The sequence below is a fragment of the Marmota flaviventris genome, chromosome 13, assembly GCF_047511675.1.
Source record: "Marmota flaviventris isolate mMarFla1 chromosome 13, mMarFla1.hap1, whole genome shotgun sequence".
Taxonomy (NCBI): Eukaryota; Metazoa; Chordata; class Mammalia; order Rodentia; family Sciuridae; genus Marmota; species Marmota flaviventris.
This window is the reverse complement of record NC_092510.1, coordinates 40,408,785-40,435,991: the sequence shown is the minus strand read 5'-3', so window position 1 is coordinate 40,435,991 and position 27,207 is coordinate 40,408,785. Positions and strand designations below refer to the sequence as shown.

Sequence of the window (27,207 nt, the reverse complement as noted above, 5' to 3'; positions counted from 1 at the left end):
ACAATAACACAAAAACAATATTTGTAGACAGGGCCTTTCATGCACACAATGAGTAGCATTCACACATCGTGAAGAGCTGAGACAGGCAGGCTCTCCATCTTTCTCTTGACATAGAAACATTCAGTGCATGTCCAGGTCTGTGAGATAATTAGTAACTGAAGCAGGACTGGGTGAGACTCAGCTATTTTACTTTGCTCTTCATTTCTTCGCCATGTCATTATACTATAAAGGAATATTGAATGAGACAGAGGTTGCAAATATTTACTAGAAGGATAAACTGATATTCAAAAGAACTATCTGCAGGTTTACATTTGCTTTTGCTTTTATTTTTTTTCCTTAGTACTTGTTGCATCATTGATTGAAAAGAAGGCGGAGAAAAGAAACAGAGCAAAAGAAAGAGAAGGAGCACTCAGTATATACCTGGCATTTCACAAACGTAATCTTACTTAAATTACCGGACAATCACACATGATAGGTCCCTGTTTCATAAACACATGGAATGATGCTGAGAGAGGTTAGTCACTTTTCTCCAGGTCTTCCAGCTCGGGAGAGTGAATTTTGCTGTGTGCCACTGAGAGTCCTGTGAACTAGGATATCCTTGAATTTCAAGAAGGATTATCCTCATGGGAGTACACAAGGTCCTGGATCAAGGAAATTTGGACCTATTTTATAGGTTTTCTAATGTTTTAATAACTAGTAGGGCTAGTTCCTCCTCGTTGTTTTTCATTTTTTCAGGGCTTTCCCTGGTATTCTTGCTTATTTATCCTTCCAAATGAACATTGTGATAAAATGGACTTAGCTCTCAGGCTCCCCCTTCTGTTGCTTTTGCAAAGTACAATGATATTATTGACAGTTTCCAGACAAGAGTTCTGTCTCCTCTATTTTAGTCCCCTACTTTGGTCTAGACATTTTCTTTCTTTTCCCCCATATCCTACTAATATTCTCTCCGCCTAGTCTTATTTCTTTTGTAGTATTCCCATTCTTATCTAATGACAACTCTTTCAGTATCTCGGGGAGAAATTCTTCCTTCATTCTATTCAACTGATCCATCAAGGACTCCTTTTTAGTTCACATTTAAAATACGTTCAGGGAGAGACATCTGTGTAGGAGAACAGGGTGAACAGAGTACTCATGTGGGTAAGTGGCCAGGTGTGTGATTTCAGAGCCAGGAGTGGCACAAAGATGTCAGTGTAGGGATGCTCTAGCATGGAGTGTCAGAGCCCCAGCAAGAAGAGAAGGGTGCCCACATATTGGGATGGTGGTAAAAGGCCCACCATGGAGATGAAGTCAGATGGCTAGAGTTGGATTACAGGGAGAATGAAGCGCTATTTTCTTCATGTAGTCTCAAGGCCTCTCTAGGTGGCTTCTTCATGTGGCCCAAATTTGAGCTTTTTTGTAGTGTGGTGGACTTGGAGTAGTCAGATTCCCTCTGTGACAGCTATAAGCTCTTCCAAAATGAGTGCTCAGTGAACAAATCAGAAGCTGAATTGTCATTTATGACCTAGCCTTGGAAGTCACATAGCATTGTTTCCACCATACTCAGTTGGTTAAAATAGTCACAAAAGCCTACCTAGTTTAAAAGTAGAGGGGGACACAGGCCCCATCCCTTACTTGGAAAAGTGTCAAAGTCACATGTAAGAAAAGCACCTGGACTGTAAGTTGGTCTCCTTGTAGCTGTCTTTGGACAACATCTTTTGTCACAGTGGCTGATAAGGCCCAAAGAGACTGGAACCCTCCCTACCTTCCAGAATCATTCATTCTGTTAATTTCTCGCTTTGTTTGCTCCAGGCACACTGACTTCCCTACTATTCTTTGAAAACCAAGCACACTCCTCCCTCAGGGCCTTTGTACTTGCTCTGCCTACACTTTCTAGGATTTTCTCTCTCCACATATCTAAATGGCAGGGCCCCAGATTTCCTTTTTTTTTTTTTTTAATTTTTTATTGTTGGTTGTTCAAAACATTACAAATTTCTTGATATATCATATTCCTTTAGGTCTCAAATTGTCTGACAACCTTTCCTTAACAATAAAATAACAATAGCCCTATCCTCATTCTCCATTTATCTTCTCTGATATATTTTTCTCTGGGGCACCTATAAACACCTACCATTTAATGTATTTATACATGTGCTTGCCTCTTTTCTCTCTTTCTAATGGAATGTTAGCTCCATGAGAACAAGGAAGGCCTTATCTCTTTTGTTCAGGATTGGAATGATGTCTTTAGCCAGTAGCTACAGAGGACCTGAGACGGACCAATAGCCATATGAGTGGACTTCCTTCCCAAATTGTGGCTTGAGTTGACTGTAACCTCAACCAATGCCTTAACTGCAGCATTGTGTCCGATTCTGAGCTAAATCTGGACTCCTGACACATAGAAAATGTGAGATAATAAATATTGTTGTTTTAAAGCTACCATTTCAGAGCCATTTGTAAATAGCAATTGATAACTAATGCAGATTAGTATTAGTTAGATTCTGTAGAGATTGTTACAGTAATGGTTCCCAATGGATTGTACCTCTCAGTATCTGTGCACATGTGTGGTCCCCTCACACATGGACTCTGGATTTGTTTACAGGAAAGCATGAGGCAAGAAGAGGTGTGCTAAGTACTTAGCACATTGACCCTTGCCCTCCAGGAATCCTGAGTCCACAGAATCTAAAGATGCCAGGGACAAAAGACCTTGTGGGGAAAGGCCCAGCTGACCACATAGTTTCAGCCATTCCAGCTGATCTGTCATCTTGTAGTCACATGAGTGAGCCCAGGGGGAACCAACAAGACAAACTATACAACTGTAATAGAAAATAAATCATTTGTATTAAGCCAGTAAAGTTTGGAGAAGCTTTTTACAGAAGTAGACAACTGATGTACCCTCCTTCTCTTCCAGACTCACCCCCCCTCCACAAACACACACTATTTATAGACAAGTTCTGGCTGTGTTGCCCAGGCTGGCCTGGAAATTGCTTTTTCTTATCTTTTTATCCCATTACAATGCTAGTCGTGGCTTTTCAGACACTAAACCTTTCTATTCTTTTATTTTCACTTACCAAACTCATGGTGTGAACCAACATACACACCCAGAAACAGATTTCTTGGAACCGTAGTATATTCCTTTCCTAGGGCTGCCACATCAAATTACCACAAACTGGGAGGCTTAAAACAATAGAAAGTTATTTTCTGGTAATTTTGGAGACTACAAGCCAAAATCCAGGTGTCAGCAGGGCTTCTCTCTCTCTCTCTCTCTCTCTCTCTCTCTCTCTCTCTCTCTCTCTCTCTCTCAAATGCTCTGGAGGAAAAATCAGTTTCCCGTCTTTCTCTTGGCTTCTGGTGTTGCCAGCAATCTTTGGTGTTCCTTGGATTGCAGCTATTTAACTCGTCTGTGACTCCAACATCACCTGGCATTCTCCTCCTGGGTCTTTATATCATATAGGGTTAAGGGCTGACTGTACTACAATATGACCTCATCTTAACTAATTATACTATAACAACTCTACTTCCAAATAAAGTCATGTTCTGAGGTATTAGGCAATCCCAGTGTATCTGTCTGTCTTTTTGGGAGACACAATCCAACCTATGACATATATCCATAATCCCTGCCCTTTGCTGTACATTCTAGAGCTCTTAAATCTTCCAGTCTACAATGTGACTAAACATTAATTCTCTTTCTTTTTTTTTTTTTTTTTTTTGGTACTGGGGTTTGAACCCAGGGATGCTTTGCCACTGAGATACATCTCCGGCTCTTTTTATGTTTTTATTTTGAGACAGGGTCTCACAAAGTTGCTTGGGGCCTCACTAAATTGCTGAGGCTGACCTCAAACTTGCAATCCTCCTGCCTCAGCCTACTGAGTCATTGAGATTACAGGCATGTGCCATTGCACTTGGCTAAAACACTAATTCTTAGCATTCAATTAAGACATTTGTTGAATGCCTACTATGGGTAAACACTCTTTCTGGGCTTTATTTAATTCAAATAAGTCTGTATAAAAACTTGGTCTTATATAGTTTGGGCACCCCTTGCTAGATTAAAAAGTAAATTGGAGGGCTGGGGTTGTGGCTCAGTGGTAGAGCGCTTGCCTGGCATGTATGTGTAAGGGACTGGGTTTCATCCTCAGCACCACATAAAAATAAATAAATAAAATAAAGGTATTGTGTCCATCCACAACTAAATTTTTTTAAAAAGGTAAATTGGTATGAATATTAATTTTGAATTGTTATTACCATTGGAGCAAATTAAATAGTAAACAAACCCATACAAATGCCTGAGTGTGATGAAATGATCATGAAAAGCTTAGTTGCCAAGAGAGTTCCTGGTTTGGCAGTCACTAACTCATTTTTAATCAACAAGCTTTAGCTTGTTTAGTCAAAGTTAGTTGATGTATGTGGGCCTTTTAACTGTGACCACAAGTTGCATACCATCTCTTACCTCACCCCATGGTGACAGGATGATTCCTCAGTTATTTTTTGTTTGAACTTTTTTTTCTAAGTCCAATTTCACAATAACTTTTTCTTTTTTTTTTTTCAAATCTCTTTTGGCACTGGAATCTCAAATGTTCCTAGCTTTGGAGATTAGAAGTACTTTCCCACACTTTGAAGTTTTATAGTATTGCATAATTTATACTTGTCCAGACATTTTTATTCATTATTTAATTCTATATGTTATTTACTTAAGCCCTTCCTTTGCTTTCCTGGAGTCATTAGAATGTCCTTTTTCAAACTATGTGAATTGAATATTTAATTAATTTATTTTTCTTTCCATTTGCTTAGTAACAAACACACATGAACTAATTTTCTTGTAAATACAGGGCTGTCCACTTATTGAAATTTCCTTGTCTGATCATTCATCTCAGAATTCCTTTCTGAACACGACTGCCCTTGCCATCTACCTGAAAGAATTTCTTTTTCAAAATTGAAAGCAGTTTTGAACGATTCATTTGGCAACCTCTGAGAAAGATAGCACTGCATTTCTGTAATCAGAGCCTTCTTTTTGCCTCAGCATAGAGTCCCAGCACAAAGATAATAAGTGGACAATGGACAGTCTTTATTGAGCATTTTCCCTTGTAGCTGGTATTGTACTAAAAACTTTACACACATTATTTTAACCATTCCACATTAGTTTCCATGCCCTTTTTACCAGGTAAAATGCTACTCATATATTTGTCTCATATTTCTATTATCGGAACATGTGAAATATTCCATTGTAGGGCCTTCTTTCTGGCCCTGTGTCATTTTCCCTCCATATTCCAACTCAGTAGTCACAGCAAATGACTGACCTGCCAGATCTAAAACAACCTCCCTCCACACTTCCACACATTCTATTTTATTTTACATTATTTCAAATTATTTTGTTCATTTGTTTCCTGGTTATGATCGGCTTCCACTGCTAGACTTTAAACTTCAAGGGCTTTAAAACTCCAAGAAGCCTTGTCAACCACAGGACTCCATAAAGTAGCAGCTGCTTTTGATTCTGAACATTTGATCCAAGAAGGTAAGAGACATCTTTCATTAGATGTGTGCCTTAAAGTCCCTCAAAAACTGAACTAGGGAGGGAGGGAGGCCCTCCAGGCTCATTGTCAGTCACTGTGATTTTAAACAGATGCTTTCCCAGGGCAGAGGAGGAAGAAGGTAGAGAAGGGAAGTAAAGGAGAGTGGGAGGGAAAGCCGAGACTCCAGAGAGCCAGGAGAACTTGGCGTGGCGCGGAGGGTGCAAGAAGGCACCTGGTGGGACAGCAGACATTGCCAAAGGAGCCCGAAGAAGGCACGGTTTATGAGGCTGGGACTGGGCAGGTCAGGAACTGGCATGGACTAGGAAGGGGCTAGGGCTGCAAAAGGGGTGAGGGGGAGTAAGTGGAGTCCCGCAACCAAGAGGCGTCAAGGGGCAACCAGAGGTAGAAAGAGGGCGCCTAGGAGTTGCCAAGGGTGAATGGAGAGAAACGCGGTCTATCAGGGGGACCTGGCAGGACAGGCGCAGTGGTCGAGGGACGGGTAAAGGCTGGGGGCTGGATGAGACCGGAGCAGGGGGTTTTATAGGAGTCGACCAGGAGGCAGAAGGGAGCAAAAGAATGCCAGCGAAAGGAGCGGAGCAGAGCGGAGGGCGCAGATGGGGAAGCAGCGCCAAGGAGCGCAGGGGGCCTCTGAGACCTCAGGGATCCCCGAGGTCGCCGAGGGAGTGCCCAGGGAGCGCGGATAGCGCCGGCTGGCCAGGGCGGGCTGCGAGGAGGGGGCGCGCCGGGGTCGCCGAGGGGCGGGCGCTGAAGCCGGCGGCCGCGGGCGGGGCGGCCCGGTGGCTGTCGCTCACTTCCGGGAGAGCGTGGGTGCCGGGGCCGCCGCCTGCTTGCAGAGCTTCCAGCCGGCCGTCCCGGGCCGCGAAGCCGGTGAGCGCGCAGGCCAGGCCGCAGTCCCGCTGTCCGCCCTGCCTCGTCCTCTGTCAGCGGCCATGGGGGCTTCCGCGCGGCTAGTGCGCGCAGTGATCATGGGGGCTCCGGGCTCGGGCAAGGGCACCGTGTCCTCGCGCATCACCAAACACTTCGAGCTGAAGCACCTCTCCAGCGGGGACCTGCTCCGACAAAATATGCTTCAAGGCACAGGTGGGCGCCCAGGCCACGGGGCCGGCGGAGCGCTGTCGCCCGGGTCGGGTTTTGCGGGCGGAGGGGCCGAGGCGGGGGATTCGAGCCCGGATGCGGTCCTAGGAAGCGGGCGCGGCGTTTTCCTCCCGCCGCGGGGATATGAGATCTCTGGCAGCTGACAACCCCGAAAACTCCAGTTTCCGCCGGCTGTTTTGGGTAGGTTGCGTGGGGTGGGGGAGGGCATTCGTGAATTCGGACACGCTCTGAGTTCAAAAATAAAAAGAAACCACCTTGCTTTGTTTGAAAGGCACCTCCAGTCTGGTCGCAGCTGCTTCTGAGGGTCCTTCTAGCTGAGCTTCTTCTTCACGGGTCCCTTGAACATGGAAAATTGGCAGAGCCCTGCCAGGTCTTGCTCTTTTTCTTACCCCACCCCCATTTAGTTAAGCTCTGTGGGATCTTGTAGTTCTGACCTTTCTCTTGTAAGCTCAAGGCCAAGATTATTTACCCTCGTTGTAGTCACTGCTGAGTAATTTTTGAGCAGTGGCTTAGATTTTGATACCCCCAGAGACTTCTTAAACACAAAAGGTATCCTTATGCTTGATCACATAAAAGATAGTTTTGTTTTGCATGTCAAATAAAGCCGGAAAACTCAGTGCAAAATCCAGTCAACAAACGGTGTACTTTACATTGCTTGAATTTGTGGTATGTAGATTCTTTCTCTAAAAGACTATTTTTAAAAAGTTTTCTTAAAGTTTTTCTTTTTCTTAGCAAAAGTGTTGACCTTTACCTCACAATCAGAACCCATTTTGAAGCCTGCAAAAGGTTTTTTAAACAAGGAAAAACTCAGGACAGATAGAAGTACATAAAATAACACACAAAGCTTTCTCTCATTCCCTGTCTCAGTCCTGTTCCTAGAGAGGAAAAATGTGTTTCCTTATAGAAATGTTTATTTATGTACAAGCACATATACGTATATATTTTGTGTTATATGCAATCATATATGTACTCTGCGTCAAAGTGTTTCCACTTTATATCTGGGATATCTTTTCCCTGGAAATATAGAACTCTATTTCATTCTGTGTAGGCATCTACTTGCTGAATTTACTGATTTATTTAAAAAGTCCTCTTTTGATGGGTGTTTAGGTTATTTCCAGGTGAGTTTTTTGTTGTTGTTTGTTTTTAGTTTAAAAAATGATATTTAAATTGGGGGGAAAACCAGAATCAACCCAATATTTCTATAGTTTGTTTCTTGGAGTTCTTTGGTTCAGTATCCAACTTACCTGGCGCATTACTACTTTCAGTTTTAACATTGATCTTAAAAAATAATGCCTTGTAGTTAATTGAACTTTACCAAAAAGATTAAATTGTTTGACTCTCTTGCTAAATGTTCTTGATGCAACACATTGAAATAGTTAGGTAACAATAAACAGTCCCTAGTATTGTAGACTGATTTTTGGTGTGAGGTTATCCAAAGTACAAGGGAGTAAGGAATTCTTAAGGGATTATCTGAAAAATTACTGAGCAGTGAGGCATAACTGTGTGGTTAGAGAGCACCTTCAGGAAAGAATGTTTATTAATTTATTAAAACAAAATATTTTTAAAAAGTAAATTTAAAAATCAATTAAATAAACTTTAAAAATGAAGAAACCATCCTTAACACTCCCTGACATTCTTGCTGTCTTATTCCCTAGAGCTCTACAACCTGAAAAGAACCTAAAGGGAGTATAGGGAACATGAAAGGAGGTCCAGCTTGCCTCAGGTGCCTGCCCCTTCTGGACTTTTTAGTAATTCTTAGACAAAGACAGATAAAGACTTCTTTAAAGAAATTAAAGATTCATGTCAGGAGAACTAGAATGTCAGAAGACCAATCTCTGCAGGGTCATGGTTCAAGGTAACTGCACATAAAAGGGTTGGCTTCTCTACTTGGCTAAGGAAAATTCCAGAGTTCACACGGAAGCACCCAAAGAGATCCTGAGGGATGGTTGTACTGTGTCTGATTCATCTAGCTGCCCCAAGCAGCAGAACAGGCATATCCTGAGGTGGGTCATTTGCTAGAGCTCTTCAAAGCATTATGGGCAGTTCTTTAACAAGAAAAACAAAATGAAGCTTGATGTCATAAAATTGTTATTACAGATGTGAATAATCTATTAATTATTAAAGTTATGCATAATGATCTGTTATTACAGATTATCTTCACAGAACAGATCTGGCACAGTTCTGTATTTCAAAACTAAGACTATATTCTCAATAAATATTTGTGAATGGGTTGGATATTTCCCACAGAATCAGAGCCAAAAAAGGTATAATCTTTAAAAATAAAATACTGCTCATGCTTTCTGATACTAAGTTGTATTTATTATAAAGGAATAAAAATGTCATGAGACTATTAGGAAAATTAAGATCATCCATGATTCTGCCTTCCCACATAGATAGATAGAGTTATAGTTGACCCTTTGGTGTTTTCCCTTATTGTTTTTTTTTTTTCTCTTTTTCCCCTCTGCTCACTGTTGTATTTGCATGCATTTGTAAAATTGTTACATTTTAGATACTTTTTATTCTTATTTATTGTATGTTCACTCACACATCATTAAGCAGCCTTAAAATATTTAATTTCATTAAGATTATAAGTAAACAGTTTTTCTACTGTTGGACATATTGTTAACCATTTTTTTGCTATAATAAATACTGGTGCTACTATCCTTGTTCCTGAATATTTGTCAGCATCTTTGACTATTTCTCTTTAAATAAATTTATAATGTGGAATCTCTTGCAATCAACCATCACTTCATGAAAGTGCTGTATTTTATAACCCTTCTCAGTATTTTATAGCTAAAGTTGAAAATCATCCCAGGAGATCTCTGCTCTTTAAGTTTATAATGTGAGGGGGGCTTGTATTCTTTCCAGCAGTTGTAGCTTCACTGTTACCTCCTTGGGCCTAGAAGTTTTCCTCATCTGTAAATGCAATTTAAAATATAAGCCATGAATATACTTTATTAAGACCAAAGGTAAATCACCCAGGAGATATGATAAGGACACTGGAAATGCTAGGCAACTTATTGGCAATAGCAAACATGGAGTAACTGTAGATCACACCTGGATCCTGGAGTCAGGAAACTTGAATATGATTCATACACATTTAGTCCAATCCTCATTTAAAGATGAGGAAACTGAGCTCAGGAAAAATTAAGAATTCAGTCAGTAATATACTGCATTTATTTGTTCATCTAAGCAGTGCATATAATGAAATGTGAAGGATACAGAGAAGATTAATATGACCTCTGCACAGTCTGAAATACAAATTCATGAAGTGCTTCATTAAAAAAAAATAAGATGAAAATAAAAAGCATTTACTGAAAGACTAGGATGAAAACCCAGGGCTTCTGTGTGTCAATTAAATACTCCTTTCATTATGTAGTATTTCTTTTTTTTTTTAGAATTTTTTTAATATTTATTTTTTAGTTTTCGGCGGACACAACATCTTTGTATGTGGTGCTGAGGATCGAACCCGGGCCGCACGCATGCCAGGCAAGCGCACTACCGCTTGAGCCACATCCCCAGCCCATTTATGTAGTATTTCTCAAATTGAGATTCATGAGATATTTTTAGGTAGACATTTTTATATATTTATTTCAAAGTGCATGAGAAAAAAATAAACCTATATTTCATGAACTTGATGACATTTATTTAAAAAGGTGAGTCACTTTAAAGAAAACCATATAATATATAATGGTTCACCTGTTATAGAAATTGCAAAGTTGATATGAGATTGCTCAGAGTTTGAGAAAGTATACCACAGTATTGTGTGGACTCAGTGGCTTAATCTTTGAATCTCATTTGTTCTCATCTATAAGTTGTGGGAGTCCAACTCAGTATATAAACATCAAGATCCCTGTCAGCTCCCAAGTTTCTATATATCTAACAAAACATTATTATGTATACACATAGAGCATAATTATGCTTAATTATGATGATAGTGATGGCAGAGCAAATTATCTTTTTAACGGTAAAAATTTAATTTGTAATAGGAGATTCATTTACATAGTTTAGAATTCCTAAAAGTCTAAAAAGGATATTACATGAAAAAAATCCTTCCAAGATATTTCACGCACATGCAACCAAATGTTTACTTTTTCTTCTCTGTGTTTGTGTTTTACCTAAACGGCAGCACACTGTACATATTGTTCTGAACCTTTACCAACATGTTTTCAAAAAGAAATGCCCCATTTCACTTTTTTTCTAATAGCTTTGAGATGATGTATATACCATATAATTTATCCATTTAAAGTGTACAATTCAATGGACTTTAGTATATTCATAGAGTATCTCTCACCACAACCAATTTTAGAACATTTTTATTACCCACAAAAGAAATCTCCTTCCTGTTAGTCACTCCCATTCCCTCCCCACCTCACCTAATCCCTCCTGAGCCTCTGATACCAATAATACACCTCTATATTTCTTCATCTATTTTGGACATTTTATCCAAACATACAAATTAATTATACAATATATGGTATTCCCCCCCCCTCCGCGGCTTCTTTACTAAACATAGGGTTTATTTATTTATTTTTGTTTTGTTTTGTGTTTTAAAAGACAGGTTCTCACTCTGTTGCCCAGGCTGGCCCTGAACTCCTGGGTTCAAGGGGTTCTCCTTCTTGAGTCTCCTTAGTAGCTGGTCTATAGGCATGTCTCTCTGCACCCAGCTTAGTGCAGTGTTTTCAGGGTTCATCCATATTGTACTATTAGTATTTCATTCCTTTATTTTTTTAAAGAGAGAGAGAGAGAATTTTTAAATATTTATTTCCTTTAGTTTTCGGCGGACACAACATCTTTGTTTGTATGTGGTGCTGAGGATTGAACCTGAGCCGCACGCATGCCAGGCGAGCACGCTACCGCTTGAGCCACATCCCCAGCCCCACTTCATTCCTTTTTAATTGTCAAATACTCCATGTATGGATATACTACGTTTGATTTATCCATTCATGAGTTGGTGGACATTTGGGTTGTTTTTTCTTTTTCCATTATTTTCTGTGTATAGACAGTTTGTTTAAAAAGTTAAAGGAACAGTTTTTAAAAGATAAGTGTGTTAATTAATTTTGTCTCAAAGAAACTAGGCTTTTGTTAGATGGTAATTTTTGACAAAAATAAAGCCTTTGAAATTCCATGAATAGAATCCAAGGGCATCCAAGCAGCTTGTCCCTCCTTCCATATATCATCTATCCACCCATCCATCCATGGATCCAACAAGTACCTAATATGTGATAAGAAGTGACATACAGAAAGGAATAGATTTCACTGAAGATGCCAATAATCAGGATGTGGGCATGAGGGACAGGTGGACAGATGGACCTGTGTGTTCATAAGCTCCGGATGCTGTAACAGCCTCCCACAGCAGATCAGATATCTTCAACAGTAGAATTTATTTTCTCATAGTTTTGGATCCTTTAAAGTCCAAGGTCAAGGCACTGGAAGAATTGGTTTCTGGTAAGGACTTTCTGACTTGCAGACAGCTGCCTTCTCACTTTGTTGTCTCATGGTCTTTCCTCTGTGCCCAGGCACTCCTGGTATCTTCCTTTGCTTATAAGGACACACGCCTTATGGGGTCCACCCTTATGACCTCATTTAATCTTAATTACCTCCTTAAAGGCACTATCTCTACATTATAGTCACTTTAGGGGTTAGGGTTTCAACATGGATTTGGGCTGACACAGTTCAGTCCTTAACATGTAGACATGTAGTTTTTTAGTAGTGTGATAGACAAGTCTGTGACATCATAGATGTGTGGAGGAGGAAATTTTGGTTTCTTAGGAGGTTGAGGGATGCCTCACTATGAAGAGCTCTTTAAGATGTCTCTTGAAAGAGTCCATTTTCTTTTGCGATAACCAAATACTTGAGTTTATAAAGGAAAGAAGTTAGTTCAGCTCATGGTTTTGGAGACTGGAAGTCCAAGGTCAAGTGGCTATATCTGGCAAGGGCCTTGTGCTGCATTATGATGTGCAGATATGGAAGGACAAGTGGTTTCATGCAAGATACAGAACACCATCTGTTACAATTCATTCTCAAGGCAACTAGTCAAACTCTAAAAACTCATTTCCCAGAGAATTTTCCCAGTCCCACAAGAGTAATATTAATCTTTTAATGACAGTGGAGTCCTCATGAACCACACACCTCTTTAAAAAATCTTATCTCGCAATGCTATTCTGTTGGGGACCAAATTCAACATAAGTTCTAGAAGAAACAAAAACCACATCCATATCATGGCAGAGTAAGAACTCATCAGGCAAAAGAAGGGGCAAAGGGCTTGTGCAAAGGCTAGGATTCTTAGTATGTTCAGAGTATGTCCAGGCTGGGGGTTGTGGTTTGAGGGTAGGGTAAAAGTGGGGAGGGAAAGAGGTAAGATGAGGCCAGATGCAGACTGACCTTTATACAATTTTTGAATTGCAATTCTATGCTGAAACAGAGTTGAGTGGGAAGAGAAGTGTATGGATCTGGTATAAAAACACTTTCTAAGTGTTTCACTGAAGAGGAGAAAAACTGGGTGATAGTTGGAGGAAGGACCATTGGCCAAGGGAGATTTTAGCTTTAATATTTTGTTTTCAGTGTAATTCCTTGAAATATTTTATGCCTGGAATTAGTATAATGTCTGTGTGTGGTTAGAAGAAGAGTTAAATGAACACTCATTTACCTATCCCTGGAGAGAATGCCAGGCGCTTTGGGGGCTCTTCTGTGTGCCCTTTCCACAGATATCTTCTTCCTGTCCCACGTGATAACCACTGTGTGAATTCAAGTCTTTATTATTTGAGAAAGGTTTTACTCCAAAATGCCCAGGATGGGGGATAAAGCTGTCATTTAACCCATTCACTGTCATCTTTCTAGTTTTATTTTGACACATTTTTAAAAGTAGAGTTCATGTTGTTTACTATATAATGATGATGAAAGCAATTTAGGTAGGAAGGAGATTAAGTCTTTCTAGCCCTTTCTTTTGGTCTGTGTAAAAGAAAACTGATTCAGGTCCCTCTTTTGTACTTCATGGCTGCTCAAGCAATAATTTTGAATGTTCAGATATGATGTGAGGTTGGTTTGGGTAATGTTGTGAGGATGACCAGATTTTAAAAGGAGATACAGAAACAAAAATTGTAGTTTATGTAATAAAGCAGTTATTTCTCAGATTAATGCCTGGTTTATGGTTATTTATCCTTAAAAGTTGATTTAGACCTTCCCTGTTTTTCCTCTTAACTATCCTTTTCTATTTTTATTTGTGAATAACTTTATAGAAAATTAACTTATTGTGAAGAATCTACTTTTAAACTAGCTTTTTGTGCTGGGCATGGTTGGCACACACCTGTAATACCGGCGCTCAGGAGGCTGAAGCAGGAAGATCTTGAGATCAAAGTCAGCCTTAGCAACTGATTGAGGTCCTAAGCAACTCAGTGAGACTCTGTCTCAAAATAAAAAAGGGCTTGGGATGTGGCTCAGTGGTTAAGCACCCCTGGGTTCAATCCCCGGTGGTTTAAAAAAAAAAAAAAAATTAAACTAGCTTTTTGTGTTTTGGAGATGTGAAAGCTCCCAAATTTGTTAATTTTTGTTTTCTTTTTTTGTGGTGCTGGGGCTTGAACCCAGGGCTTTGTACATCCAAATTGTTTTTGGTTTTGGTTTTGTTTCTGGTACTGGGGATTGAACTCAGGGATGCTTTACCTCTAAGCTACATCCCCAGCCCTTTTTATTTTTTATTTTGAGACAAGAGTCTTGCCAAGTTGCTCAGGAATTCACTAAATTAATTGCTAAGGCTGGCTTTGAACTTATGATCCTTCCTCTTTCTCCAAGTGGCTAGGATTACAGGCATGTGCCATCATGCCTAACTCAATTGTTAATTTTTGAATCAAAAAGTGAATGGTACTCTTATGAGAAGTCTATTAAGGTATATGTATAATATTAAATTATAGGCAATCAAAGAAATATTTACCTAATGTCCAAAGCTCACCCTGGATGGAAGTCTTTGTATATAATTTAGGGAGTAAGTCAACATTTAAAATGTAAAAAGCAAACTGCTTAGACTTCGAGGTGGAGAGTTGAATCTTTTTTTTTAAACTCCAGTTGAAACATTATAGGCTTTTGGTTTTCATACTGTATATAAATATTTACCTATGTATACACAAAAACTCAAAATATCTATTATCAGTTTTAATAATAATTGACTTTGAGTAGTGGTGGGATTTTTTTCCTTACTAGGAACTTTCCACCACATAATCATGAAATTAACCCTTGTAAAGTATGATTCAGTATTTTTTTAGACTATCCAGAGTTGTGTAACCATCACCACAGTGAATTTTTGTACATGTTTTCCCTTAAGATTTTTATACTTTTAGCTCTCAAATGTAGGTCTGTGATCCATATTGAGTTATTATTCAGTTATCCCAGCAGTTTTTTTTTTTTTTTGAAAGATTGTTTTACTTCATTGAATTGTCTTGACATCCTTATTGAACATTAGTTGATTGTAAGGTCGAGGGGTTATCTCTGGATTCTCAATTCTGTTCCATTAAACCATGTGTGTTCTTATGCCAGTAACACACAATCTTGATTGTTACTTTGAAATCAGAAGTGTGTGTCCTCCAACTTTTTTCTTTTTTTTTTTTTTAAGATAGTTTTGACTATTCAGGGTGCCTTGAATTTTAGAATCTGCTTGTCAAAGACATCAGGTAGGTAGGATTTTGATAGGATTTCACTGAATCTGTATCACTTATGAAGAGTATTACCATCTTAACAATATTAATTCTTAAAATCGTGAATATAAGATGTGTTTCCATTTTGTTAGGTCTTTCTTGTCTTTCAATAATATTATAGTTCTCAGGTTACAAGTTCTGCACATTTTAAAAAATTTATTGCTAATTTTCTTATTTTTTTATGCAGTTATAAATTCAGTCTTCCCCTTCCTATGATGATCAAGCCCAGGGCCTTGTGCTTGCTAGGCTAGTGCTTTACCACTGAGCCACATTCCAGCCCACTGAGTTGTTATCTTAGTTTTATTTTCAGACTGTTCATTGTTAGCTATTTGTATAGTTACCTTGTACTCTGCAACTTTCTGGACTCATTAATTGATTAGTTGTAATAGTTTCTTAGTGGATTCCTTAAGATTTTCTATGTATAAGATAAGGTCATCTGCATTTACTTCTTCCCTTCTGGATACTGTTTCTTTCTGGACTAATTGCACTGGCTGGAATCTCTAGTTGACTCGAAGTGACAAGAGCAGATCATCTTTTCTTGAAGTTCCTCTTATACTGATGAAATTAAGCATTAAGCATTTTATTAATTAGTTCCATCACCTAAAGTCATTTGTTGTCATTGGTTGGGAGTTTAGAAGAGGGGTTGGTCTGAAGCAAGAGAGATGAGGATGGAACCCATTTGTTTAGGACTCAGTCCTGAAGAATTGAAAGTTTTTACTTTTTTTTTTTTCTTTTTTTTTCCTCCCAAACACCATTGAGAAGGATGGAACTCTGCCTCCCTAGAGCAGTAGTGAAAAGCCTGGAGACAGAATGGTCTACTCATATGAAGTATATGAACCTTTCCAAAGACTGTTATCTAATAAGTCTTCAGAGCTCTCTAGCTTGGAACCTAGGCCCTTTCTCAATGCTATCTGTATTAGATTTTATTTGTGAGGGGGAACAGGGTTTCATGATATTGTGCCAGCTGATCTGGAACTGGTGGGCTCCAGCCTTCCTCCCATCTCAGCTTTTTAAGTAGATGGGACTACAGGGGTGCACTACCACACCCAGGTCCAAATGTTGTTGTAAACCTGATAACACACCTTCAAATGGCAGTTTCCATACTGTTAATTCTTGGTTAAAATATAAAATTTCATGAATTTAACAATTTGGAATCTGTTTTGAGTTCAGTATAGCAATTCATACCAAGAGGTATGAAAATATTCATATATACTATGACCTTTAATCAGATTATTGGGAATGTATTCATCAGAAACAATTCAGAAGACTAAAAGAAGGAGAAGAAGAGGGAGAAGGGGAGGAGGATGAAGAAAGAAGAAGATCTTAAGGAAGATCTTAAGAAACAGCAGTGATGAGGAAAAACCAAGACTAAGTTACATAATTTAAATGTCTAACAGTACCACTGTGAGAAAGTATATTTTTATGTATAAAGCATTGATATACATTGATGGAGAGGACTATTACCAGAAATGACTATATAAGATCACTGAAAAATATTTACAAAATGTTAGTGAAAAAGAACACAAAACTTTATATATACACAAGTTACAACAGTTTTACAACTCTGAATATATATAGATTACTAAGGGAGCATAAGGAAATTAAGTTTTTTGGATAAAAATGATACAGTTGTGCACAGTATTTATAAATTGTTCATAAATTCTTTTCCAGAGTATCTTATTAATAAAAGTGTAATATGATCACAGTCAAAAATTGAATTGTATTATGACAGTAGCACCTGTTTTAAGATTGGGAAAAATCTCTAGACTAACATATGAAAGCAGGAATTTAAATTAAGCCATCTCAAAATAATGAATATTTCAAACTCTTATTTAGAAGAAAATATCAGTTATTCCATATTTTTCCCTGAGAGAAATAGAAAATTACAAATATATAAAAAATAATCTATTCTCAATTCTATCACAAAGAAATGACTACTGTTAGCATATTGGTCTATAACTTTGTATTATTTTTTCCATCTATACATTTATATTTATGTATTTTTTCATACTGGAGGATTTGAAATAGGCTAAACTTTATTTTGTAACCTGTTTTTAAGCAGAAAAGTCGATGATACACATTTTCATACAGGTGTGCTTCCCAAGGTCAATTTTAGGGAACCAGTTTTAGGAACCACTAGGATAAAACAAATGCACTTAATGATTTTCCCCCCCTCTGCTCTAGAGATTGGTGTGTTAGCCAAGACTTTCATTGACCAAGGGAAGCTCATCCCAGATGATGTCATGACTCGGCTAGCTCTCCATGAGCTAAAAAATCTCACCCAATGTAACTGGCTATTGGATGGTAAGTAGAGTGTTGTGAGCATTCCAACTGTCCTATGGTAAGTAGAGTGTTGTGAGCATCCCAACTGTCCTAAATGATGAGTGCTGGCAAGACAAAGATCATTTCATGGGCTATAGAAAGTTATCAAGAATGGTGGTCAGGGGACCAGCTGCAATGGCAAGGCTTATAATTCTTGCAAATTGTGAGGCTAAGGCAGGAAAGCGCAAGTTCAAGGCCAATCTCAGCAAATTAGTGAGGGTCTAAGCAATTTTAGTGAAACCCTGTCTCAAACTAAAAAATTAAAAGGGCTGAAGATGTAGCTCAGCGAAAAAGTGTCCCTGAGTTCCATCCCTAGCACCAAACACACAAATAGAGAAGTGTTTTTATTGACACTTTTTTTTAGTGCACAACTTTTAGTTATGAGTAGATGTTGGGTTAGCTTATGTTCAAATTCTACTCCCACTGCTTAATTAGCTTTGTGAGGAAGAGCAAGTAACCTTGCTACGCCTCAGTTTCTTCATTTGTAATGTGGGAATAATAATAGTGCCTCATTTATGATGGTTGAAAGAAGTTATCTTTATAAAATATTTGACATTATATATAGATCCTGGAACTTGGAGAGCACTCAATAGATTTAGCCACCATATTCTATTTGTTCTCATTAAATGTATTAAAAATGTTTTTATTAGAGGGATAAGGATATAACTCAGAGGTAAAGCACTTGCCTAAAATTATTTTTATCAGGATCATTTACTTCATTGTAAATTTTATAATAAATGTTTGATGACTGACTTATTCAGTTTGGGGCCATATATAGATTGAGCTTTTTGCCATTATAAACTTTTATTAGGGGCTATTTACCCCAAATCCGGGTTTCTTGGGTATAGTTTTATCCATTATAATTGCTGTTTTAGCTATATAAAGTCTAGGTCACAGGAAAATTTTTCCATCTTTCAGTGCTAATAAGAAAATGTATTTTTAGCTCTAACAAATTATTGCATGTACACTTTTAATCTTTGTCACTTTTGTAAAGTATTCCTTTTTACCAATTTAAATTTTTCCTGGTGTTCTAACCAAAATGTCCTTAGTAACAACACTGCAAAGTCAAAAATTTGGGGATCAAAATATTATTTTAAATTCCCTATAGTTGTATCTGTTTCTGGATTCACTAACCAGTTACAATTTGCCTTTCTCTGTTTTTTTTAACCACATTGTTTAAACTACTTTAGCTATACCAGTTGAGTATCCTGTATGTGAAATGCTGGGATCCAGAAGTGTTTCAGATTTCAGTTTTTTGTATTTTGGGATATTTGCATAAACTACTATTTGAGCATCCCTAATCTAAAAACTCAAAATTCAAAAAGCTCTGAAATCTGACTTTCTGAGCATCATAGGATTTCAGGTTTGGGGATTAGGGCTGCTTTATAAATTGGTTATCTGTTAGGGCTTATTCCTCTACTTTGTTTTCTGTCACATTCCAAAAAAGCCTTTTGAGGTTCTAAGTGAAGGTGATGAGTTCAGCTTTTGTTCAAAGGCATGAAAGTGTGAATGTCCTAATAAGATGGCAGTCAGGCAGAAGGTACTTGAGAGGATCAGCCTTCTGTTCTATTCAAACCTTCAAACTGATTGGTAAGGCCAATATACTTTAGAGGGCAATATACTTTATTCAGTCTACCTGTTTGAATGTTAATCTCATAAAAAAAAAAAAAAAAAAACACCCTTTCATATATACCCAGAATGTTTGATCAAATATCTAGGGATCCCATGACCCACACTCTCAAAAAAATTAATTAGTACAGTTGTATTACATCTATGATCAAGCTGCCTATGGTATTTCTTTTGTTTAGATTGTCCAGCATTTTTTTTTTAATACCAGGGATTGAACCCAGGGGTACTTAACCACTGAGCTACATCCCCAACCCCTTTTTTCTTTATTAGTTTGAAACAGGGTCTCTCACTAAATTGCTTAGGTAAATTGCTGAGGCAGGCTTTGAACTTTGTGATCCTCCTGCCTTAAAACTCTGGAGCCACTGGGATTATAGGTGTGGGCCACCAAGCCTGGCTTCCAACATCCCAATGTTAATTTTTGTTCTTTCTTTCCTTTCTCCTTTCCTCTCTCCCTTCATTTTTTTTTTTTTTTAACTTTCTAAAGGTTTTCCAAGGACACTTCCACAGGCAGAAGCCCTGGATAAAGTTTATCAGATAGACACAGTAATCAACCTGAATGTGCCCTTTGAGGTCATTAAACACCGCCTCACTGCTCGCTGGATTCATCCAGCCAGTGGCCGAGTCTACAACATTGAATTCAACCCTCCTAAAACTGTGGTGAGTAGTTGTAGAGGAGTGGACATATGGCAGACTGTCCTTGAGTCCTTTTGCCTGCGTGGACATAAAGTTGGTGAACTTGAAAATCTTGTACCTGACCAAAATTCCTGAGGGTATATTTTCAGGTTACTTGTAGTCCATTCAGGTTGGTAGTAAAGTCATTCCAGGAGCAACAGGGGTTTGTTACTCGAAATTCAAAAGTATGTGTTCATTTCCTACTTTGTGCCAGGAAATGAGTTAGGAGAAGAGGCAGGAGGGATTTGCAGCACTGACAGTTGAGGTTCTCAGTGTATAGCTGAATCTGTATGTGTGTGTATGAAATTGTTTAGAGGTTGGTTAGAAAATCTTTTTATTAAGGTGACTGATACTGTGTCACTTTCTGCTTTCTGTGCTAGCCTTCCCCTATTGTAATAAATACCTGAGATAATCAGCTTTACAAGGAAGAAAGATTTTGGCTCACAATTTTGAAGGTTTCAATCCATTGGCCCATTGCTTTTGGGCCTGTGGTGAGGCAACAAATCATAGTGGGGAACACATGGTAGAACAAAGATGGGGAAGTGGAAGAGACCAGGGTCCTACAGTCCCTTTCCAAGGCAAACCCCCAATGACTAAGACCTTCCACTAAGCCCCACCTCTTAAAGGTATCGCTACTTCCCAATAGTGTCATGAGCTAGGACTAATCCTTTAACACATGGACCTTTGGGGATCATTCCAGATCCAAACTATAGTACTACAGAAATAATCCTAGTTTCTCTTGGCTCTGTGTTGCAATGGTCTGTCTTTGGGTAGGATTGTTTGTTTAGAAGTTAACATATTTTTGTAATTGGTGCTTGAACAGAGATTCACTGAAGTGCTTATAAAAATTTCCTTTAAAGATTATGATATTTAATACCAGTCTTCTAACTACTGTTTAGGGCATAGATGATCTGACGGGAGAGCCTCTGATTCAGCGTGAGGATGATAGACCAGACACAGTGATCAAGAGACTGAAGGCTTATGAAGCACAAACGGAGCCAGTTTTGGAGTATTATCAGTGAGTTCTTGCTTTTGAGAACTTCTCTTGCATTTTGAAGCATGGGGTTTTTGATTTTCCATACTTTACAATTGGATATGCTAAAATTCCAGAAGACCCAATTCAAATTGGCTTAAGCAACAAAGAAAATGTATTAGCTAGTACAATAGAGAAGTCCAGAAGGTAGGCTGGATTTCAGTCACTCCTAGGTCTGACCAGAGGTTTGCCATTGTCTTAGCTTTGCCTTCTTTTGTGTCTTTACTTTGTCCTCAGGCTTCCTGCATGGTTGCAGACATTAGCTAGAACAGCCAGGGCTTCCTCTTTCATGAAAGGCTGAAGAGTAACCTCTTCCTAGTGAACAAAAGCTCTGAATATCCCTCAGATTAAACCAATTGAACAGCCACTGTGGTCATGGAATCCAGGCACTAACTGTTGTAGGCCTGGATTACCAGTCACTTGGCTGGGAGGGATTATACCAGTTAGTCCACACCCGGAGCTAGGAGTGACCACTCTCACCCTAAACTCTGCTATGTAGTGGAGAGAGGACTGGAATGAGTGCTGTGGAGGCAAACCTGCCCACTGTATGTGCCAACAGAAGTTGCTTTAGTACAGGAGACTTTCAATTGACATCTGACCCACCGATCGTGAATTTGTCTAATAAATCAGGAGGGTTTTTTTGGTATTGGGGATTGAGTCCAGGGGTCTTAACCACTGAGATATATTCCCAGTATCCTCCACCTTTTTAAAAATTTTGCTTTGAGAGAAGATCTCACTAAATTGCTGAGTGTCTCACTGAGGTGCTGAGGCTATCATTGAACTTGAGATCCTCCTGCCTCAGCCTCTCAAGTAGTTGGGATTACAGATGTTTATCACTGCACCTGGCGTGGTTAATAATTTTGGTATACTCTTCAAGGAGTTCATACACAGAATGGGAACTATACTGAGTTAATATTTGATGCAAGCTAAGAAAAAGTTCTGTTTCTTTTTTTTTGAGAGAGAATTTTTTAATATTTTTTAGTTTTCAGTGGACACAACATCTTTATTTTTTTAATGTGGTGCTGAGGTTCAAACCTAGCACCCCACGCATGCCAGGCAAGCATGCTACCACTTGAGCCACATCCCCAGCCCAGAGTCCTGTTTCTTTAGTCAGCTTTCCTTCTCCTTATAGAGAATGACTGCTTCCCTCTTATTCACTGTCTTACTAAATAATGATTGTCAAAACAGTCCAGTGTTGTGAAAGCATAGGCTCTGGAGCCAGAACAAGTTCAAGTTTCAGCTCATCATTTAATTAATTTGGCCTTAACCCCTTGCTTAACCCTTGCCTGTTTTCTCCTCTATAAAATGGGAATGAGAATACATGCTTGGACATGAGTTAATATGTGTTAATTCTTAAAATGGTGCATGACATATAGTAAGCACTACATAAATATTAGCTATTATTATGGTTGTAGTTATTGTTATAATAGGGGCAAGTATGCAGTAAAATCTGAAGCAATAGTCTTCAAACCATTTTAATAGTTATTTCTGGAGGGCAAAATTACAAAATAGCTGGTAATTCACTTTTTATAGTAGTTGTTATTATAATTTTGTGATTTATATAATGAGCCTGGCTCCAAAGATTTCCAGCTCTGGCCCTGGGCAAGATATTTAACCTTACAATACAAAATCCTTATTATAAAATCAGGCAATGTGAAATAATACCACTATATAGGCTTAAGGGAATGAAGAGGATATGTGAAAAGACTCAAAGCAAATTTGGTGTCTATTACTAAATCACCCAGTGTCAGTGATTATTATTTACTCTGTTGACACTGGGTCAGGCCCTTGGTCCACACAAATAGATTCAGTTCCTGTCAGGCCCCAAGCAGCTCACCTTCTGTATATGGGTGAAGTGGAAAGCTGAAAGCACTGTTTATCATTCGATGTGGTACAGTAACCTAATCCACACTGACTTAAGCAGAATTTGGGGCTGGGGTTGTATCTTAGTGGTAGAGTGCTTGCCTAACATGTGCGAGGCACTGGGTTCAATTCTTAGCCCTGCATATAAATAAATGAAATAAAGTTCCATCAACAACTAAAAAAATATTGAAAAAAAAAACAGAATTTATTGGTCATATACCTAAAAAGTCTAAAGGTAAGTAGATGGCTGGGTCCAGGTGTTGAAGAAACATCCGGCTCCCTCTGTACTCTAGCTTATCTCCTACCAGTTCAATTACCCCAGCAGAAAAGAGCCTTTTTTTTGCCAGCAAAAATCTTGTGATTGGCAGAGATTACTGTGACTTTGTCATTCTTGAATATGGGAAATGAGGTTCAGTCTCACCTGAACCTCATGGACTTTGGTTGGGGAGATTATTACTGTTGTTGGGCAGGTAACATTACTGTAAGGCTCTGAATAGAGAACTAGTCCTACTGGGATTAGTTATTCCAAAATGAGGAAATCTTACAGAAATGAATGAAGCAGGTCCTTATCTTGAGAGATCCTAGTGCCAGTAGTGGTACACCTATAATCCCAGTGACTTGGGAAGCTGAGGCAGGATCGAGTCCGCCAAGGCAAGCCTCAACAACTTAGCAAGACCCTAAGCAACTTAAGGAGACCTCCTCTCAAAATTGAAAAAAATAAAAGGTTAGAGATGTGTCACAGTGGTAAAGTACCCCTGGATTCAATCCCCCCACTCCAGAGATACTAGTTTTTCTTTCAAGACTTCTGGCTTTTGCTACCTCTTGCTGTTAATTCAAGCTTCTCCTTCTGAGTTCTCACACATAAAACTAAAGTTGGATTTCACTAAAAATTGAAAGTGGTACCATAAGGACTTCAGTTACAACATTGTTATATTAAAATGCCCACAGTTGTTATTGTATTTTAAAACTCCTTTCAGCCATGGGACATTTATAGAGTAATTAGCCTATGTTTAAAAATAGCAGGATGCTCTTACTCTTTGGAGGACTAATTTTTTTGAACTGGTTCCATTTTATTTCACAAAAAATGACAAATGTTCATCCAAGGTAACAGCTTTAGGATTGAATAGGTACCTTTAGTTGTGCTCTCAGCAATTAACCCACTTGTGACATTGTGGCTTGATTTTTAAAGTAGGTCTTCATGAGGCTTATACCATTAAGAAAGTTATTCTCTTGAAAGCTACTAAATTCCTGTGAATTTAGAAGCTTAAGACTTCTAATATGCAAAGAATACTGTTTGAATATAATTTCTCTGGTAGCAAATATTTCTTACCAAAAAAAAAAAAATGTTAACTATCATAATCTTATGAGGTTTCAAGAACTCTGAAAACCTAGTAAGAGGGTTTAACAGAGGTATCAGTGAGTTTTTCATTTGCTTTTTTGCAACCTTTGAGCCAGTGTGTATACATGAGTATGCATGGATTGGTAAAGGGATATTAGCAAGAGTGTCACACTCTTTGGACTAATATCTATGGGTTGAAGCAATCGCAGGATTCTGCTTCTTACTCTTCACTGCTGATCCGGTACAAGAAAGACAAATCTTTCCAGGGGAGAAATGAAGAAAATAAGAAAAACAATAAAACTTAAACTTTCTATTCCCCTTTCTGTTAAAGTTCACAAGGGTAGCGTAGAGGAAAAAAATAAAACTCAGCAAAATGAGAGATAATCCAGTATTGGAAAGCTCCAAGGAGCGAGAGAGAGAGAGAGAGAATTTTTTAATATTTCTTTTGCAGTTTTCGGTGGACACAACATCTTTATTTTTATGTGGTGCTGAGGATCGAACCCAGCGCTCCACGCATGCCAGGCGAGCACGTTACCGCTTGAGCCACATCCCCAGCCGCTGGAAAGGTCTTTTTGCAAAAGACTTTAATGAACAAAAAAAGCCAATGGCTATTCTGGTGTCTGACGGTCCCCGTTTGGAAATCTATTACCAACTTAGTGATCTGGATTAAGTCACTTTATAAGAGACAATTTTGTCAGCAGAGTAAGAAAATTTGAGTTTTGGAAATTACTGAATGAATTAGCTATAAAGCATTTAACAGAGGTTTTAACACACAGTACACAGTCAATAATGACAGCTGCTATTATTTTGTAAATGCCCATTTCTGTATGCTATGGGGCAAAGCTGAAACTAAAATGTAGGCTCTCCAGTGCCTAGCCAAATTCTTTCTCTTAGTCACCTAGATCTATACTTATGAGACTCCTAAATCTATACTGTCATGTTTTACAGAAAAGCTTTGAAAACCTTATTAGGAAGATTGAGACCTGTGTTTTTCATTTTTGTTTTGTTTTTCCTTTAGGAAAAAAGGGGTGTTGGAAACATTTTCTGGAACGGAAACCAACAAGATTTGGCCCTATGTTTATGCTTTCCTACAAACAAAAGTTCCACAAACAAACCAGAAAACCTCAGTTACTCCATGAGGAGAAAAGCGTGTAACTAGTAAGATGAGCAGAACCTCCTCATCTTTGCATTAGCAGCTCCTTTTACTAAGATTCCAGCATGTATGAATTCTTTGAAAATTGTTTTATTTCTACTGATTTTATTGTGGATATTATTAAGGATGTGCCAAATGATTCAGATACTAAGATTGATCTTTTGAAATCATCTAGTATATTTTATCCAATTATATTCTATGAGTGTGCAATTCAAAAACATCAGATATCAAAACTTTTTAAAGAATTTGTTAGAGTAAAAATTAAAAGAGCAATTAGTAGTAACATTTTTGTTCAGTAAAAGTGGTTGATAAAATTTTTGTATTTTTCTGGGAAAGTTGGAAAAATACATGTCATTTGGGGAAAATAGCTCATCAGAGGCTTCTGCATATACTGATGCCAAAAAATGTTTTCTAGCCTGTGGAACATGGTATGGTAAGACACTATATGAAATTCCAGGAAAAAAGCAACTAGATTTACAGATCCGTTGCAAGATGCAAATTCACTGCTGCCTTTACACTAAGAAACATGTAAGCTACCTACATATACTATATTTATTTTGTCATTAGAAATACCTTGTTTACTCAGAATTTTCAATTTGCTATAAAAATGTCAGCGTATAAGAAAATATTACTTTAATACGACTTATTTTCTTTTGAAAAATACATGTGTACTGAGGGACATGATTTGTGTCAAAATTGACATTGTACGTTCTTAGGTAAGCACCAACACTGACTTCAGTGGAAAATGTAATAAAATCTTAGGTTTTCAGATGTTACTCAGGTTAAGAAATGTATGTTTTAAGATATACTTGTCAGTTTTTTCTTGATCTAAACATACACTCTGCCTTGATAAACAAGTTATAGCAAAAAGAAAAAATAAAGAAAAGAGGAAACCCATGGTACTATGTAAAGTAGGCATACTTTACCATTAAGGAAATAGAAATAGATCAGGCATACCTGGAGGATGTTCTCTTGAGGAACACCAACATAACTGGCAAACACATATTGCAATAGAGAATTTACAAGACAGGTTAAGAAGGACCAGGAAAGTAACTATTCCTTAAAAGAGATTTTTGTTTTTGATCAAAGAAATTGATACTTAATAGTGTTCATTGCCATCCTGTCTTAAAGGGAAAGAACTCTGCTGGTGTCATCTGAGCAGCCATTTTAAAACTTAAAATCATTTTAGACTCCTAGCAGGGCAACAAGGATGCATGCTTATATATCCTGGCCTGGTAAAAGTTGTGCAATTTAAGAGGTGGAGGAAAAACCCACTGTGTCTTCCATGGGATACTGACTCTTATTTTCCTTGGTGCTAAAATCAAATGAATCAAGTCCTTGTACAAGCTATTAATTGCCTTTGAAAATCTGGCCCATCTTATTCCAAGGCCTTTAAAATACAAAACAAATGCCAGCAAGTGGTTCTTATGTATTTGGGGTGGGGCATACAACTTATTTTTCTTTCCTCTTGATTTTTACAAATTTATTGTTGATCTTTTGAAATGGACCAAGGCTTTTTAAAAGGATTACAGTAACCATTATCACTCTTACAATGCCTTATTAAAAACATGTTAATATTATGTGTTTCCTAAAAATGTTGCAAAACTACTAAACTTAGGAATTACCACTTGGTTATCAGGCATACAGTCCTTATTAGAATGTAATGAAATTTCAGCACTGTAGCTATTACTTACTTTGTCTTTGGTCCTTCACAAGGGCCACCCCACCCCACCTTCCTTTTTGCTACCCTGCCATCTCATTGCCTTTGTACTAATAAATTGTCTTAAAACAGGTTTTAAAGCTGATTTTATACAATTCTTTATCCCCTGCTATACAGTATGGTAGCCACACTGGCTTTTATGACAGCCTTAGATCTGGAAATCAATAAGAATTAAAGAATATACTATGAAAATTAA

At 38.1% G+C, this 27,207-nt stretch overlaps 1 protein-coding gene and 1 non-coding gene across 3 annotated transcripts; both read left to right on the top strand.

Moving 5' to 3' along the window:
• Nucleotides 1-5,760: 5,760 nt before the first annotated feature.
• Nucleotides 5,761-27,207, top strand: Ak3 (adenylate kinase 3). Of its 2 annotated transcripts, none has more exons than XM_071600610.1 (5): nucleotides 5,761-5,781; nucleotides 17,465-17,584; nucleotides 19,716-19,888; nucleotides 20,803-20,921; nucleotides 25,157-27,207. In XM_071600610.1, the coding sequence occupies exons 2-5, from the start codon at nucleotides 17,524-17,526 to the stop codon at nucleotides 25,275-25,277; spliced, it is 474 nt and encodes a 157-aa protein (XP_071456711.1). In that variant the 5' UTR covers nucleotides 5,761-5,781; nucleotides 17,465-17,523; the 3' UTR covers nucleotides 25,278-27,207. The 2 variants fall into 2 exon arrangements, with proteins under 2 accessions (XP_071456711.1, XP_027798894.2); XM_027943093.2 differs by lacking the exon at nucleotides 5,761-5,781 and adding an exon at nucleotides 6,278-6,581.
• Nucleotides 9,779-9,882, top strand: LOC139701641 (U6 spliceosomal RNA). Its single transcript, XR_011704201.1, has one exon. It is a non-coding gene; the product is annotated as a U6 spliceosomal RNA (small nuclear RNA).